The sequence below is a fragment of the Macrotis lagotis genome, chromosome 4 (assembly GCF_037893015.1).
Source record: "Macrotis lagotis isolate mMagLag1 chromosome 4, bilby.v1.9.chrom.fasta, whole genome shotgun sequence".
Taxonomy (NCBI): Eukaryota; Metazoa; Chordata; class Mammalia; order Peramelemorphia; family Peramelidae; genus Macrotis; species Macrotis lagotis.
This window is the reverse complement of record NC_133661.1, coordinates 97,056,627-97,075,654: the sequence shown is the minus strand read 5'-3', so window position 1 is coordinate 97,075,654 and position 19,028 is coordinate 97,056,627. Positions and strand designations below refer to the sequence as shown.

Genomic DNA, 19,028 nt, shown 5'->3' with positions numbered 1-19,028 from the left:
GGGTGTGTGAGACAGAAAACGGGGCGAATGGGAAGGGGTCACATCAGCCAAAACCCATAAGCATGCTCACACACGTCCCTTTCCTCCCCCTCCCCTCCCCCCCACCACAGAAATAATCACTGCAGCTTCAAAGTCTGTCCCCTAAAGCCCTGACCATGACAATCTTGGTTATTTAAAGGATGGTTCTGTCTTAGTTCTCAGCCACCAGCAATCCATCTAATGAAGGTGTAGCCTTTTTTTTTAAATGTAACTAACAGATGTAATATCATTAACAAATTAACACAGAAAAAAATGAAAGCCACGTAGTCTACAACGGTAGAATATTATAAATATGTTCATTAGTTCATTCATTCCTCCCCTAAAAAAAAAAAGTTGGAATAGCTCTCTTGACTCAGAAGACAAAACCCAGACACATTAGGCCAGTTTCAATTGCCCTCAATAATGTCCCAACCTACGTTCTTAACTTATGCCCCCATAATGATACCCATATATGAACCTTTCAGTTATTTTATTTTTTTGCAAGGCAAACGGGGTTAAGTGGCTTGCCCAAGGCCACACAGCTAGGTAATTATTAAGTGTCTGAGACCAACCCAGGTACTCCTAACTCCAGGGCCGGTGCTTTATCCACTACGCCACCTAGCTGCCCCTAAACCTTTCAGTTATAATATCATTGCTAAGTAGCCCAGTGGGTAAGAGACACTAGATTCAGGAAGATGAATTCAAATTAACATCTGGGTGAAATTCTCGGTCTGTCATTTATACTCTCAGATTTAGTTTTCTCATCTCTAAAGTGAGAATATTAGTAAAATCACTTCACAGGGTTATTAGGATCAAATAACCAAATATATGTACAGTACTTTGTAAATTTTAATGTAATATATAAATACTAACTAGCCTTAGCTTTTACTTCTCTCATTAAGTCATACTCAGCAATTTTGTATATAGAAGTGCCTTCTATGTATCAAAGCACTGGTACTAATCCATGGGGGAGAGTCAACGTTAATTAAGACAGTCCTTAAACTCATGGAACTCATTCTGAAATCTTTCTCAAATTTATTACACATTCCCTTTCCTCTAATACAATAGCTTTTCTTAATGAATGAGAATCATCATTTGGAATATCTAGATTATCCCCCATATTGCTATATCTTCCTCTTTAAAAAAAAAAGTTTTGTTTCTTCTTCCTCCATGAGGGTATTAACTATCATCCTTCTCCTATGGTCACTGGTCCTCCCTCAGTGTGTCCCATTGCCATTTTAGTTTGTTGCTTTTAATCTTCTTGAGGCTTGGAAATCAGATAACCAAACTTGTATCAATTGAAAGAAGATTCAGTCGGTGTCACTAAGTTATTACTCTGGCTTCTCAGACAGGGTCACAATGATAGCAAATTGAGGGCCTAAGAAATGAAGGCCATGACTTTATTTTGGAAACCCTAAGGCAAGATTTGCTTACTTCTTGGTTCAGAGAGGTCGCTGAAAAGTTTAACCTCCAGACTAATAGAGTATTTACTATGATTGGAGGAGGGAAAGGGGGAAGGGGAGAACGATGGATAGGCAAGCGATGGCACCCGCCCCTTTGGAAAGTGAGATAGAAAGCTGAAAAGGCTGCCAAAGTCTACATTAAACCCTGGTTCTCCTTCTCTATGAGGCTATTCCCCAATTTAGGAAAGGTCATAGATTACCTATACTGGCTTCTAATCATTGGGGTCGGGGAGAAGGACACTAGAAGGGAGAAGAGGATCCCACTATAACAATATTTTGATTTACTCTTCTCCGATATATTTTTAATAGACAATATTTTTAATAGCAATTAACAATTGCTTTGATATGGGGCACTCCCAGTGAGGACCTTCTTAAAAAAATTAGATCACTATGTTCTATTCTACTTAGAGTCCTATAAACTATGTCTATTATTATATTTTGGTATGATATGATATATGTGGTATGGGGTATAGGGTGGTGTGGTATGGTATGGTATAGCATGGTGTGGCATGGCATGGTATGTTATGGCATAGCATGACATGGAATGACCTTGTTCAAGGTCACACAGCCAGTGTATATCAGAATAAGGACCTAAAGCCAGACCAGACTGATTCCAAGGACAGGTCTCTATCCACCACCATGTTTGCCTCTCACACTCTTGCAGTATAATGTATATTAGCATCATTTGTTTTTGTGCCTTGTCCCCTAAACTGTAATTTCTACAAGAGTAAGATGGTGCTTTATCTAACTTTGCTATATCTCCTACTATAATTTTCTGCACACATAAGAATGTTGGCTGATTGAATAGATGAGCTAATGAATGAATTTGACTCCAGTGCCTCCTTTCATAATCAAATATCCATTCTTTTCTTTGTCTTTGAAGCTCTAAATAATCCAGCCTCATCCTACCTTTACCTCTCTGGCCTGGCCTCCTTAGATCTAATTTCCACCACACTCTACAAACTAGTCTACCTATAGATCCTCAAACCCAACATTCCAAAACTCACCTCTATAAGGGACACATTAACTGTCCTCCACCACCCTTGTTTATATGGCTGTCTCTAAAGATTTAGCTCAATCCCCAGCTTCTCCAGGAAGCCTGTTGGTATCTTTGGTTTACTAACGTCTTCCCTCTTCATTTTACCTTCCACAGTCTTTGTCAAATCTTGTATGTATAGGTAACTGAGCATCCACATGTTTTCTTCTCCATTAAAATGCATATTTTTGAAAGCAAGAACTGATTTTTGTCTTTCCTGTTTATCAACACTTAGCATAACGCAATGCAAGTAAGCATTTAATAAATGCTTGTGGACTAACTCATAGTTTTTAATGAGATAATAATGGAGATCAAGTCAGTGGCACTGTGAATATATAAGCAGACTAATTTTTTTAGGGCACAATTTAAATATTTTCACATGTTCACAGAAGCCTCTTTGGAATTCACAATGTGTCACCACCTTATGGACAAGACTAGATCCTCTAAGTAACTAAAGTCCTCTGGGAGGGGCCTAAAACATCCCCATCGCATATCCATTTCTGTTTTATAGCAAAGAGAAATTGCAGCCAAAATCTCACTGTACAGACAACTCCAAATGATTCTAAAGATCACTTCTAAGATATTTAAGGATCTTATAACATGAAAACAGAAAAATGTACTCAATGAAGTGGCCTCTCATAAATGAGACATGTTAAATGGGGTTTCATAGGAACAACATGGGCTAAGGACTTTCAGAAGCTTCATAGTTTTGGGACCAAGTTCCAAGAGGAAATATTTTTCTTAAACAAGAGCATCAGTACCATTTTTTTTTAAAATGATGAACCTATTTTCCTGAATTGGCATTTTCTGAACAGAATGTGTTAAGAGGAAAAATAGAAATCCTGAGCTTGTCTAATCAGATGGGAGCCTGCCATATTCCAGACCCACTACAAAATGAAATCTATACCTAATCTCATTAGGCAGGGGAGATACGACGCCAGACGACATACACTGAATATAAAATAAATCTGCTTTGAGCACTCTCGAAAAGGATACTCTTTAAATATTTTCATCATGTATCACACAGAGACATATAAAAAAATCTGTAAAATTAATTGGTATAGTTGTTTACTTTGTGCTAGAGAGATTTATGGGTTTTCTCCATGTCTCTAAGAGTTAGCTATTGGTTCTGGCTAAAGATATGATGATGATTGAGGTAAACACTGTATATAAATTACGTACACGAAGTATGAGCAATGTGCCACTTTTGAATAATAAATATATCTAATACTCTATTTTCTCATTTAACCATGAAATATGACAGCTCTGGATTTTTGCCAAGAAACTGTTACATTATATTTAATTTATTAACACAAATCTAAAGCCTACAAAAAAAATGCTGTTTCTTAACTTAGCATATTGTCATGGGGGGGTCATAGCTCATGGGCAGTAGGTCACAGCTACACATTTATATGAGTTTCCTGAAGTGATATGATTTTGACCAATAATCTTGAAATGAACATAAATCAGATGCATTATAAATGGTAGAATTATTCCTGACACCATAAGCCCACCTCCACAATTAATACCCTTAGCTTGGTTGTCAAAAATTCAAACTATGATTTATTATTCTTTTCAAATTAAAAAAAAACCAATGCCACCTACTGTAAATTTCAGGTATTAATCTTTGTGGGAATGAGTAGGTGTTTCAATACGGCCCCTGGAACAGATTTTCTCTCTTAATTCCTGACTGATGGGCAACTCTTCATTTTTACTTTATGTTGTATCTACAGAGGATACTGAACGTTTACAGAATGTTTGTGAAAGTATTTTCTTAAGGGTAAAAATGTAAAAACAAACCTTAAAGTTGGAATGAGGTCACAGATGCATAGAACTTAATGGCATATTTGTCAGAGAAGTCACTGATTTTATAAGTCACTGACCCAAGCCATTCATTTTACAGAGGAAGCAATGGAGGTAGAGAGATATGCCCCAATTCCTAAGAGCAGGAAGTGACTTTTAATCTTGACTTACTATAGTTCGACCCTGATTAATCCCACCACCGGATTTCTCCACCAGACTAAGCATCCCCAGGAAATACCATAAAATCAGCTGAATTTTATCTCCTACACATGTTTTTTATGCATTTTTACTTTTCCCTTTGGTGCTATTCTATTCCACTGACTACCACCATGAACTGGTCTGAACATTCTTCTCTTCTTTTTCTTCCCCAGACCCCAAATTTACTCCCCATTTTTCATACCTAAAATGTCATATATTTCATCGAGATCAAGTGCAGCCTACAGCATCAACCTCAAATCCCATTCCTGAATACCACTCCTCCAAATCTTCCAAGACCTTCTCTTTTTCTGCAGTCCCAGACAAAGCAATGCTCCTAATCCTTAAAATATAATCCCATCAGCTGAGCTCTTGGTTCCACCCCATCTCTGTCTTCTCCAAGATCCTGTTCTAGTAATCATGCCCCCTTTCTAGCTCATCCACCTTCAATCTCTTCCATTCCCATAAGGGTTAGCTACTTGGTTCAAGTAGATAAAGCTCTGGCTTGGATTCAGGAAGATCAGACTTCAATTTTCATGTCTAATGTCTCAGTGATAGCACTGGACTTGATGGCCCACCAGGGTCCTTCCAACTTCAAATCTGTAGTCTAACTACAGATATATTCATCAGGCTAACCCAATCTGGAAAAAAAATCTTTTCTCAACTCTAGTTGTCCTTTGGTGTCAAAGAAGACCATGACATTGGAAAGAGATGCTATGATTTGCACAAGTGATCGATTAAAGGGAGGGGTCACTGTGCAAAGATGCCATTCTCACTATTCCATATGAGTCGAACATAGTCTTTTTTTTTTTGTTTTTTTCTTTTTGAAAGGCAATGGGGTTAAGTGGCTTGCCCAAGGCCACACAGCTAGGTATTTATTAAGTGTCTGAGGCCAGATTTGAACCCAGGTACTCCTGACTCCAGGGCCAGTGCTCTATCCACTGTGCCACCTAGCCGCCCCAGGATGACTGGTGATCAATGGGAGGTCCTGACTTTTTTGAATCAGGTCTTTCCGATATCACTGAGATCCTTCAGTGGTACAGTATTTCAGGTGACAAACTTTCAACAATCAGGTAAAGCTAAAATGTCCCTTAATAGTCTAAGCTAGAGATAAACCATAAGCTACTGAAACTGGGTCTTAGTTACCCCTACATTTACCCCACTTTATTGGAAGGTTCAGGCAATGTCCAATGTGACAATAATAGCAAAATTGTAATGATGATCAATTGTGAAAGACACCTCTCACTGGCCCTTGAAAATCCAGGGGAGAGGATGTAAAACTCATGCCACGTCTACTCAGATCAGCTCTTCTATTTTCAGATTCATTCTCTCACCTAGACGAAATTTTTAAAAAATAAGTTTTTATTAATATTTTAAAATCTTCATTTAATTATTTAATTAAATAATATTTAAATGTATAAAATTTTTATTAATATTTTTTGTTCTTACACTGTTGGCATCCATAAGCATCCCTTCCTCTCCCAGAGTCCATCCCACATGAGAAATAGCATTTTTAGAGAAAAAAAAACAGCAGAAATAACCCAGTACACTGAAAATGTGTGAAATACACAGTACACTCGTGGGACCTCATACTTCTACAAAAGTATAGGTTAGAGGTGTCTTATAATATTTCTTTTGGTCCTATTTAATCTTCATAATTTTGTAATATTTACTTTTTAATTTTGGGTATATAATTGTTCTTTCTATTTACATTATTGTAGACACTTTTTATTTCTTGACTTTGTTTACTTCATTACATCAGTTCATACAGATTTTCGATGTACCACAATTTGTTTGCCCTTCTACAATTAATGGACATCTTTGTACTTTGTCTCTAAATCTGACCTGTCAGGGGTGGCTAGGTGGCACAGTGGATAAAGCACCGGCCTTGGAATCAGGAGTACCTGGGTTCAAATCCAGTCTCAGACGCTTAATAATTATCTAGCTGTGTGGCCTTGGGCAAGCCACTTAACCCTGTTTGCCTTGCAAAAGCTTAAAAAAAAAACAATCTGACCTGTCACAAAAAGCACTACTTTAAATCTTTTGGCATATATGAAGACTTTTTAAAATCCATTGTTTCCTTAAGCTATAAACCCAGAACTGTGAACTCATCCAATCTTTCTGGAGAGCAATTTGGAATTACGCCCAAAGGGCAACAAAAAATGTACATACCCTTTGATACAGCAATACCACTATTGGGTCTATACCCTGAAGAGATTATGAAAAAAAGGGTAAAAATATCACTTGCACAAAAATATTCACAGCAGCCCTGTTTGTGATGGCAAAGAATTGGAAATTAAGTAGATGTCCTTCAACTGGGGAAATGGCTTAACAAATTGTGGTAATATGTATGTCATGGAACACTATTGTTCTATTAGAAACCAGGAGGGATGGGAATTCAGAGAAGCTTGTGGAAGGATTTGCATGAACTGATGCTGAGCAGGATGAGCAGAACCAGAAAAACATTATACACCCTAACAGCAACATGGGGGGGTGATGATCAACCTTAATAGACTTGCTCATTCCATCAGTGCAATAATCAGACACAATTTTGGGAATACCATCTATATCCAGAGAAAAAAAATATGGATTTTGAGCAATGACCAAAGACTATTACTTTTAATTTAATAAAAAAAATTATCTTATTAAGTAATTTTGCTATCTCTTATACTTTATTTTTATTCCTTAAGGATATGATTTCTCTCTCATCACATTCAACTTAGATCAATGTGTACCATGAAAAAATGTAAAGACTAACAAAATGCCTTATGTGGGGGGGGAAGCAAGATTAAAAGAAAAATTGTAAAACTTTAAATAAATAAAATCTTTTTTTATTTAAATAAATTAAAGGGCAAGAAAAGATATAAACCCAGTAACTGAGTCTCTAGTTCAAAGTCTATGGACATTTTAGTCATTTTATCAGCTTGATTCCAAATTTACTTCCAAAATGGTTATAACATTTCACAGCCCCACCAACAATGCATTCGTGATTCATGGGTCTATCCTTCCACAACCTCTCTAACACTATTGCCAATTTTTGTCATTTTTGCTCATCTGTAGGGGGTGATTATTTTGATTTACATTTCTCTTATTAGTGATTTGAAACATTCTCTCATATGATGGTAAATACCTTGCAATTTTGGGGGGTTTTGGCAAGGCAAACGGGGTTAAGTGGCTTGCCCAAGGCTACACAGCTAGGTAATTATTAAGTGTCTGAGAAGGGATTTGAACCCAGGTACTCCTGACTCCAGGGCTGGTGCTTTATCCACTGCGCCACCTAGCTGCCCCTACCTTGCAATTTTGAATGCAGTTCATTCCTTTGATCATTTATCTAGTGGGAAATGGCTATTAGTCACATATTTATTAGCTGTTATCTGTCTTGGATACCAAACCCTTAACAGAAGATATTTAATGCAAAAAATATGTTTTTTCTATTCTACTATTTCCTTTGTTATTCTAGATGCATTATTGTTATCTGACCAAAAGTTTGTTTGTTTGGTTTCAAGTAATCTGTTATTTGTCTTTTGTAATGTTCTCCCTCTTTTCTGTGATAGCTAGGTGATACAGGCTCTATAGAATGTTTAGTCTTGAGTCACTGAGTTCAAATCCAGCCTTAGATACTTATAAGTTGTGTGACCCAGGGCAAACTACTCACCTGTTTGCCTTAGTGCCTCATCTGTAAAATAAGCTTAAAATAAAATGATAAACTATTTAATATTTTTGTCAAGAAAATCCCAAATGGGGTTACAAAGATATGGACAACCACTGAACAACAATGTTTTTTTTAAGAATGTATCTCTTGGGTACAGGATTTAGACAAAGAGTGACACCATAGATGAATTAATAGACCAAGAAATACTCTATCAGATCTATGGAAAGGGAATAAATTTATGACCAAATAAGAATAGGAGTACACTATAAACTGCAAAATGAAAGATTTTGACTATATTAAATCAAAAGGGTTTTGCACTAATAAAATCAATGCTGCCACAATATTAGAAGGAAAATAGAAATCTGGGAAACAATGTTCAGAACTGGGAGTTCTGATAAAAGTCTCATTTCTAAAATATATAGAGAATTGCATCACATTTATAAGGTCACAAGTCATTTTCCAATTCATAAATAGTCAAAGGATATGAACAGTTTTCAAATAAAAAAATTAAAGCTATATAGAATCATATGGAAAAAATGCTCCAAATCACTATTGATTAGAGAAATGCAAATTAAAACAACAACAAGGCATCATCTCACACCTATTAGATTGGCACAGATGAGAAAAGGGAAGATGGTCAATGTTGGAGAGGTTGTGGGAGGATTAGGACAGTGATGCATTGCTGGTGAAGTTGTGAATAGATCCAACCTTTCTGGAAAGCAATATGGAACTATGCACAAAGAGCAATAAAACTGTTCATACCCTTTGACCCAGCAATTCCAATTCTAGGCCTATATCCAGAAGAAATTGTAAAAATTGGGCAAAGTTCTACATGTTTCAAATATTCATAGCAGCTCTTTTTGTAGTGGCAAAGAATTGGAAATTGAGGGGATGCCCTAACAAATCATGGTACATGAATACTATGGAATACTGTTGTTTATAAGAAAGAATAAATGGTTGGACTCTAGGGAAGCACAAAATGACTTACAGGATCTGATGCTGAGCAAAGGGAGAAGAACTAAGAGAGCAATGTTGACATTAATAACAGCATTGTGAGATGAACAACCTTGATCTAGGCAGCTCCTCTCAGCAGTTCAGAGAGCTAGGACAACTGTGTTAGACTAGCTATGGACTATGTTATCACCATCCAAAGGAAGAAAAACAAACAAACAAAAAACAAAACAAAACAGAGAGAGAGAGAGAGAGAGAGAGAGAGAGAGAGAGAGAGAGAGAGAGAGAAACCCTCCAGAATCTGATGAACACTTTATAAAAATTATCTCTTATGTATCTCTTTCCCTTTATCCTAATTCCTCATACTGAAAATAACTAATACTAATCTGTAAGGATGTTTATCGAAAGTATATATGTAAAATTCTAACTTGACTGTTTGCAACTTAGAGGAGGAGAGTGGGAAGGGAGGGTGGAAAGAAATTTTGTAACTTGAAAATGTGCATGTGCAAATGGATGAAAATAAATAAAACCAAAACAAGAATTTCTTTTAATACTATTGTGCTATAAAAATGATGAGCAGGATAGTTCCAGAAAACCTGGGAAGATTTAAATAAACTGAAGCAAAGTGAAGTGAGCAGAATAAGATCATTGTGTGCACAGAAAAAGCAAAATTGTAATGATGAACAATTGTGAAAAACTTACTCTGATCGAGAAAATGATCCAGAGAGATTTCCAAAGATCTATGATGAAAAATGCTTTCCACCTCCAGAGAGAGAGAGCTGATGAACCCAGTAGATTTGGCTTATCCTTTTTCTCTATTTTTCTTGTTCATGTGTGTGTTTTCTATTGCATCATGGCTAACAGAGAAATATGTTTTGCATGCAGAAAAAGAATATGGTTCCTACTCATAACTGTGAGAGATATTTAATCTTTTCCTATTGTAATTTTTAATAGCAAAGTTTTTAATATTAAAGTTGTATACATTTAGTATGTATAGAAGAATATAATTTAAGGTGCAAGCCTAAATCTAATTTGTCAGTTTAATTTCTCCCAGTAGCTTTTTTTAAATCAAATAAGCAGTCTTTTTTCTAGGTAATTTATGTTGTCCACTTTACCAAACAGCTGGTTAATTGAATTCTATTGTTTCTCAATCTCCCATATCTAGTGCGCTTCAATGATCTCTATTATTTATTTAACCATTTTTATTTCTCTATTATTTAACCAATACCAGATAGTTTTGATGCTGCTACTCTTTTATAATGTAGCTTCTATCCCTTCATTCTTATTTTTTCATAATTTTTCATAATTTTCCTTGACATTCTAAATCTTTTATTTTCTTAATATTACTTAATATTCTAAATCTTTTATTTTACTAAATTAAATACTGTGTTTTTCTTTGTGTGAGTGAGTGAGTGAAAGAAGAAGAGAGAGAATAAAAAATAAGCATTTATTAAATTCCTACAATGTTCTAGGCCAGGATGGTGTTGCTCTCTATAGTAGTAGGGAAAGTAGGAGGGGAGGGGGAAGGTTAAGGGAGGAAAGATAATTAGTTATTAATTTTATTCCATTCATCTCAAAATTGCTTCTTAAGACCTTTTTTGGATATAGATTTTTATAATTTAATGTTTTATTATCTCTCTGTCTCTATTTTGGTGGTACTATGTTCAAATTTGAGAAATAAGGTATTTCTGCCTTTATTAAAAACATTGATTTAAAAAATTATGTGAAATTGCACAGGACCAAAACACAGATGCAAAGAACTCTTCAATGGAGACTTTCTTTTAAATTAACCATCTCATCCATATATCCAGTATCTCTGGTCTTCTAAGATATTTGTACTTACAAATATCTATGGAACATTGCCCCATCTATCTCTTAACAGTTCCTCAAATTCAGCACATGTACAAGTAAGCTTTTTAATCTTTTCCTTTAAAACTGTTAGTCCTTCTGATTTCACTCCGTGTGTCCAAGATATCCCCATTCTCCCAAAGACAAAATCTTGGTGTTATCTTTGACTCTTATCTTCACATCCCACATCCTATCAGTTGACATGCTCATTGGCGATTGTTTCATTCTTTTTATTTGAATTCTCAGTAACTGGTCTGGAACATTGTAACAATTTAATAAATTCTCTCTCTCTCTCTCTCTCTCTCTCTCTCTCTCTCACACACACACACACACACACACACACACACACACACACATACACACACACACACAAACAATGTGTAACATAAGACCCCCCTCATTAACATCTTCCTAGACCTATTCAATAGTCTTTTAACCTTACCCCTTAAGCACTTTCAGATAAATCTTTCTTTTACAAATTAAGAATCCTATAAACTTCTGTTCAAAACTAATTAACCATAATACCAGTCACAGAAAGCTAAGTGATTGCTTTAGAAAGACAAGCACAATTTAGTACAAGAGTCAAGAGATATGAGTTCAAATTCTGACTGCACTAGATACAGGTTGCAAGAAGTTGGGGAGTCAATTTCTAGGCTATTATTTTCTCTTTATATAATAAGGGATTGAATTCTTCGTCTTTTAAGGTCCTTTCTAGCTCAAAATTCTGTAATTCTACTTTTCTGACTTATTTTATGTTATTCTTTTTTTCATTTACTCTTTTCTCCTCCTAAATCATACCATTTGCCAACCCATGGGATTCCCTGCCTTTCCTCATATTATTCCCAATGCCTATAATGACTTCTCCACCAACTGAAATCTTACTAATAATCCTTTAAAGGCCAACTCAAATACAACTGCTGTTGCAAAGGGAGAAAATTCAGTTGTCAGTTGTCAACCTTGGAAGCTTCTCCTTGGATTTGTATATATGTCTTTTGTGTTCATGCTGAGAGAGAGAGAGAGAGAGAGAGAGAGAGAGAGAGAGAGAGAGAGAGAGAGAGAGAGAGAGATGAATGAGTGAAATGTCAAATCTAGTAGCTGTATTTCCATAACAAATCAGGAAGATACAGAAAAGGCAATGGTATGGCTAGAATATAATTCATCTAAAAAAAATCATAAAGGTATAGTAGACTGCCAACACAGTATAATTCAAGGTTATCATGGAGCAGGCAGAAAAACTAATGGAATTTTAGACTACATTGAAAGGCACAGTTTCCAGAAGTAACAGAACTAAGGAGATGACAAGTTCTTGTGCTTTGCCCTGGTCAGATCCTATCAGAAATATCAATCAGTACTGATCTCCTGTTCCAAAAGAAGATATATGTATCTGTGTTTTTGTGTTTCTCTGTGTGTGTGTGTGTGTGTGTCACACACACACACACACACACACACACACACACACACACAGATCTCTCAAGTACTTTGCCTATTGTTGTTTAGTTGTATCTTATTTTATATGATTCCATAGACTTTGTGTGTGGGGTTTTCTTGGCAGAGATAGCAGTGTGTTTTGTCATTTTCTTCTCTAACATGTCCCCATTTTACAAATGAGGAAAGTCAAAAAGGGGTTAAGTGACTCACCCAGGGTCACACAACTAATGTCTAAGACCACAATGAATTCAGATCCTCCAGTCTCCAGGCCTAATGTTCTATCCATTGCATCATCTAGCTACCCCTTAGCATAGCTGTATATTTTGCCTATTTTCTGATATGCTATTTATGTACACTCTCAACTCCCACTACTAAATCAAGTTACATGAGGTCAGAAATGATCTTATATAGTACCAACAGTGCTCTGATAATGCTGACTTCTATCAGAATGATTTGTTAAACTAATCAACTGCAAAGAGATGAGAAATAGTAGTTATAGATGGGAATATTTCAATGATTTAATATTAACATAATTTTTTTTAATTTTCAGGAAATGGAAGTGGTAGGTTAAGGAGACAGTTCCTAAGAGAGTTTGAACAAGAGCAGTGAACTTAATTTGGGTTGGGATGGGAGTTGAAAACAAGTTTCTCTGCCTAGACTTATGACCTAAAGAGAGGATCAGCTCAGCAGTCTCCCAGATTTTTGTCACTGGACACCACCATGCCACTTTTCCATCCCATCTACAAAAGAAAAACAAGCATTACTGCTGGAAGAATAATGTTCTTCAGAATCTTAAATAGCAGGGACAGCTAGGTGGCACAGTGGATAGAGCACCAGCCCTGGAGTCTGGAGGATCTGAATTCAAATCCGACCTTAGTCACTTAATGATTGCCTAGTTGTGTGACCTTGAGGAAGTGATTTCACTCCATTGCCTTAAATAAATTAAAATTAGGGGGGAAAAAAGAATCTAATATAGCAGGTGTGAAGAAGGATCTCCCCCTGGTCTCTTACTGTCTTTTGCTTAAATGGGAGAATTGACCTGAAAGGTGGTTTGGCTAATGATGTCTGAAACCCTTAAGTTACATTCATATAGGAATTAAAGTTTTCCAGTTAGATTTTAAAATAAAAGCATATACTATTCAATTCAACAAATACCAATTAAGCACCTGCTTACTACTACTATCACCTTTACTGCTGCTGCTATTGATGCTGCTGCTGCTACTGCTATACTGATGCTGCTATTGCCACTAGTAGCAGTATTAATATTACTAATTCTAGTACAATACTGTTATCATTACCATACCACCACCACTCCACTCCTTCTACCACACACACACACACACACAAACACACACACACACACACACACACACAAACACACACACACACACACACACACACACACACACCCCTCCATCTCCTTGCCACTGTTTTTTAGTTTAAATTCTAGGGTCTTCGGGAGTCAAAGCTAAGCCTGAACAACCACTAGAAAGATACTTCAGTGACTTAAAATGAAGTCTAATCATGATGATGGCAATGATGCAAATAGTTGGTACAAATGTGTTCTGAAAATCTGAATTCTAAACAGAAGTGGGCCAGTCAATTGCATCTTGTGCTTTCTGGACCTCGTGTCTTTCAATCTCTCAAGTGTTTTGTGGGTATGTAGAAATAAATTTTAAAAAAACATGGTCCCAGCATCACTGAAATTTTTTATTCTCTTTTTCAAAAATTCACAGGTCTGATTCTTCTGGTACTTAAGTATACCGATACCCAGAAATTACCACATATTCTTTAGCAAACATCTCTTCACACGGCACTATGGAAAATGGTATTTAAGTATGAAAATATGGGGGAGAGGGGAGCAGAGAACAGTTCCAAGGACACACACGAACATGTACACACAGACAGAAATACCCAGAAGCAACTCCAGTGCTGTCACCTACTGTAACAAGATTGATTTGTAGTGAAATAAAAGATAATGCAATACAGAGGAAATAACTTTTGTTTCCTCTGAGGATGTCTGATGTTGTCAACTGAAACCCGACTTTCCCTCTTCTGTCTGCCACAGTCCACAGCTGCCTAATCACGGAAAGACTCCTCTATGAGCAAAGACAGGAGGTACAAACCGAGCACTTTCAACGCCAGAAACAAACATTTGCAAACCCTCCCCTAGGTTGGTTTCCCACTGCCTCCATCAGCCAAGACAAACAAAGCCAAGAGTGCATTATATTAGTATATAAACTAGGCGGTCCTGATGGCTTACCCAGATAGAATTACTCATTAAGACTGGGCCACCAAGGGTAGAGACAACGAAGGGAACAGTACTGGACAGTACTTTCTCCTTTTTATTTCCTACAATATTCAGAGCTTTAGTATTTCCAGTGTCTCCACTATATCAGAGATAGGGTTTTTTCCTAAAAAAAAAAAAAAAAAAACACTAACTAGGCAGTGTGTAGTGCTTAGATGGCATTTTTTTATTTTACATCATAAGAAATAAAATATTTTGTCTTGCCCATTGTCAAAGTTGCTGGTACTATTTTAATAAGCAGGGTGACCAGAGTCAGAGGTATCTGAGGCTTTGACAAACAAGATCCCTGACACAATTTCATGTGTCTGTATATAATGATCATATAATGCTACGACAGTGTAAATTATTTAAAATGTTGAGTTCTGTTCTTTTCATTTGTAATCCTAATAATAACTTCTTATCAGGGAACTGCCATCAGATCATAATGTGTGCCAATGGGCGGTTAGCAGCTCCCATCTCTAGCATACACTCTTAAGTCTCTTGATAGCTAGGGATTTGCAGATGATTATAACTTTTGCTCTACATATCATTTCTACTGACGTGCAAATCCTAACCATAGAACAGACTGCGTGATTAAAAAAGGCACATTTGACATGAGAAGTATGGCAAGCCATTTTTATGGTGGTTGTAACAAAAAGTTAAATGTCTCCTTTGTGCTCAGAAATGCAGTGCAACAGGACTGTTTGAGGCTGCACTTCTCTAATCATTCTCCAGGAGAAACTGGGCACGATGCTTTGCATCAGGGAGGACTTTCCAAATGCAAGTGCTTCACATTTCAAGAGGAGAAATGTGATTCAACTTTGGGTGATACTCGCCAATAATTTATTTTCAAAAAATACTCTCAACTTCAAGTTTCCCATGAACCCCACCCCATCTCATTTGTTCGCAAAGAAGGCTAGCAAGAGTAACATGGCTTGACAGCAACACGTTCGTTACAAAGAACAGTAGCAGCACCTTCTCAATTCTGCTCATCTCTTAGTCTCTAGCCAAATGGAATTTATTACTTATAGCTTGTTGGGATTTATGAATTATTTATAAAATAGGTCTATGACTCCAGACTCTTAAAAGAAAAACACAACAATACAGTCATTGTTACTCACAATTATACTTCTATAAAAGATATCAAAGAAATCTTTGGTAATGCATTGTAATTTTAAGATGGAATAATATTTGTAAAAATTTCAACCTTATAGCATTATTTGAAATCTGTTTATGAAATATATGGGGAGAAGTACACATATACAAATATATGGTTGGATGGATGAATGGATCTTGTATGTGTAAATATAAACAAACCTCTTTCTTGCCAATCAGATGCTAGAAAATATATTTCCTAGCTTGAAAACCATGCCAATTTTGAAGCATACTACAAAATTATACACACACACATACACATTCCATAAAAGATATATTCAAACACACTGGAGAGCCTCCATGAAAGTCAAAGATTCTTTCTTATAGAAGACTGTTTCAATGATTTATCTGACTTACTATATATATGTATATATATATAATACATATGTATATAGTATATGCTTACTATATACATACACTCACACACAATGTATATATGTATACACACACACATGCACATATATATATATATATATATGCCCAAAGGTGTGCATAAACTTGTCTTTGCAGTCTATTTCCTAGTTTGAATATACTGCCAATGTTGATCACAAATATTGTAGTTACCAATTAGTATGATGGAAAAAGGGAAAATAATACAACAAACAAAATGACAAAAATCACTCTGACTGCAAATATTCAATGTGGAACCAAATGCTAATGACCAACCTCTTTTAGGCAACCTCTTCTGGTCTAATATTCTCATCTCCAATTATTGGCACCCATTACACATTTGCTTATTTGATGGCAACTAACTCTATTCCTTGGTCATTTCCTGGGAAAAAATAGCCCAGGCTCTGATTTTTCAGAGTACTGCACTCCAAATAAGATAATGAAGTCAAAATCCTTAAGTCAGGTAAAAGTCAAACTATAGATACACTCAAGTAAATATACTTCCAAAACTACTTTCTTCCATGAGATCAGTACAAAGTCTAGCCCTAATATTAAAGAATATCTTGTATACCTCTGAAGGGCCTCTGATCAAGGCCTAATAAATGTATATGTAACATTGAGGCACTTCAATGTGCCTCAAGAAGTCACATATTTCAAATAAAAATGTTTCACAAAAGATATAATCCAATACACTGGGGATGCTTCATGGAAGTCACTCATTCTTTTTCATCAGTTTCTTCAATAACTCATCAGGCTCACAAACCTTGGCAGTAGTAATGGGAAAAGACTCAATGTTCAGTTCCCTCTTGATGCTATCTTCTATGTTAGCCCAGGAAATACAACTAAATTTTGTCCATTCATTCATTCATTAATCTCTCTCTCTTCCCCCAAAGGCAAGGACACAAAGATATACAAGAATCCAAGGAGAGGTCTCCAAAAGCAAGTTGATTCTCACCTGAATTAACCCATGGTTCACTTGGCCTCCTCTTTCCCTTCTCTATATCCCCACAATGAATCAGCCAGGCTGCCTCCCATGCAAGCAGTCTCTCTCCATGGCCCCTCCTCTAGACCAAGACTCAATGACACAAGCAGCAAGAGCGCATGTAAAACACTCAATAGGAAATGAAAACTTACCTTGCTGGAAAACATCTGTAGCATGAAGGGGGATGGGGAGAGGGAGAGGTGCAGAAAGGGAGGGAGGGAGAGAGAGAGAGAGAGAGAGAGAGAGAGAGAGAGAGAGAGAGAGAGAATTCATTAACAAACAAAAGTAAAGTAAGGAATATAGTGTGTGAGATTATGAAAAGATTCCAATTCCACATTTAATATTCAGGAACAAAATATTAATCTTAACTCTCCCAAACACAAACCCACAGTGTCCCTATGCCAAATTCTCTACTGAAGATTCAGTCAAGAAAGATTTTTTTTTTCCTTTTTAAGCTTGGATTAACTTTCTGACCCCTAAGCATTTATAAACATGTGCACCCAACCCTCCAACTTCCATGCACCATTTTTCATATATTCAAATTTACTCTCTCTTTACTCTGCCTATCTTCCAATGGACTCTTCTCTACCTGCTTCCATTAAGTTTATCTGATCTCATCCAATGACATCATTTTGAAAAATATGATATGAATGTAGGCATTATCCCTATTTAATTTTGTACTCAAATACTGAGCCCTCAATTCAAAACTGAATCTGGACTCACAATATCTGGGTCCTAATTCAAACTTTTCACTTAAAACTTATGTGACCTTAGTCATGTTACCAAACTATTCTGGTCTGAGTTTCCTCATTTATAAAACTGTGATACTGGACTAAATATTCTAGACTAGGAGGTCAACCTGAGGTCCATGGGTATTTAAAATATAATTTAATATGTGTAATATAACTGATTTCCTCTGCCACCCTAAGTATTTATTTTATGTATTTAAAAACATTAGTCTAAGAAGGGTTCCATAGGTTAACAAACTTCATCTCACAATGAAGTTTAAAAAAAAAACCTGTTGTAGATCTGTAGTAATAATTCAGTAAAGACCATCAAAAGGTCCCAACACCAAAAGAGTAAAATGCTCTTTATGTAAATCCTCTAACCAAGAACAATTAAACACTGCATGTTTGACATTCTGGTTGTATACAGTGACCAAGAGATGTAAAAATTCTTCATTTGTTAAGAATTACTAATGGACATACAGGAAGAAGGCTTGGTGATAAGGAGAACACTGATTTAAACTTCATCTCTATCCTAATTCTTTCCATTTTCTCCCCAACTGTTCAGCTATTTTTCTCCTTTGCTCTCCAATGGGTGATCAGCAGCTTCTAAAAGTCATAGATATATAGTAGTATATCACCCCATGGATCCTCTGAGGTTTTAGGTATCTATTATGGAGGAAACAGATATTATTGTAGAAAAATTTGTTGCATTACAAAATCACTAATTTGAAATTTTAGTAGTCATCTAGTTCATTGGTGTCAAATGTAGCCTGAACTAGATTAAAATAAAATTGGGGAAAGTTTAACAACATAAATCAAAATAGAATTTAACAGAAATCATGAGGAGATTAATGTTGAAATCAGTCTGGCAAAATAATTAGAACAGAATTTGTGGGGGGTTTTAAGTCAATATGATGGCTGCTTTCTATTTAGATTTGACACCAATATAGTCCAACCATCTCATTTTATAGAAAATACTGAGGCCTAGAAATATCATAAAACATGTTAATGTTGACAGAGACAAAGAAATAATTTATTTGATCTTAATGCAGTTATAACTTTGTAGAGAGTTGTTTTCCCTTTGAACAGAGC

General features: G+C 36.0%; 1 protein-coding gene across 4 annotated transcripts in view; it reads right to left on the bottom strand.

The window, feature by feature from the left end:
• The window catches only part of GFRA1 (GDNF family receptor alpha 1), a 310,063-nt gene that overhangs the window by 214,160 nt on the left and 76,875 nt on the right, over nucleotides 1–19,028 (bottom strand). For 3 of the 4 annotated variants that reach the window (XM_074233574.1, XM_074233575.1, XM_074233576.1), the window contains one exon: nucleotides 17,361–17,375. The exons of the other annotated variant lie outside the window; for it this stretch is intronic. In XM_074233574.1, coding sequence (XP_074089675.1) covers nucleotides 17,361–17,375 — 15 coding nt within the window. The remainder of the gene's footprint in view (nucleotides 1–17,360; nucleotides 17,376–19,028) is intronic. 4 annotated transcript variants of the gene reach the window in all.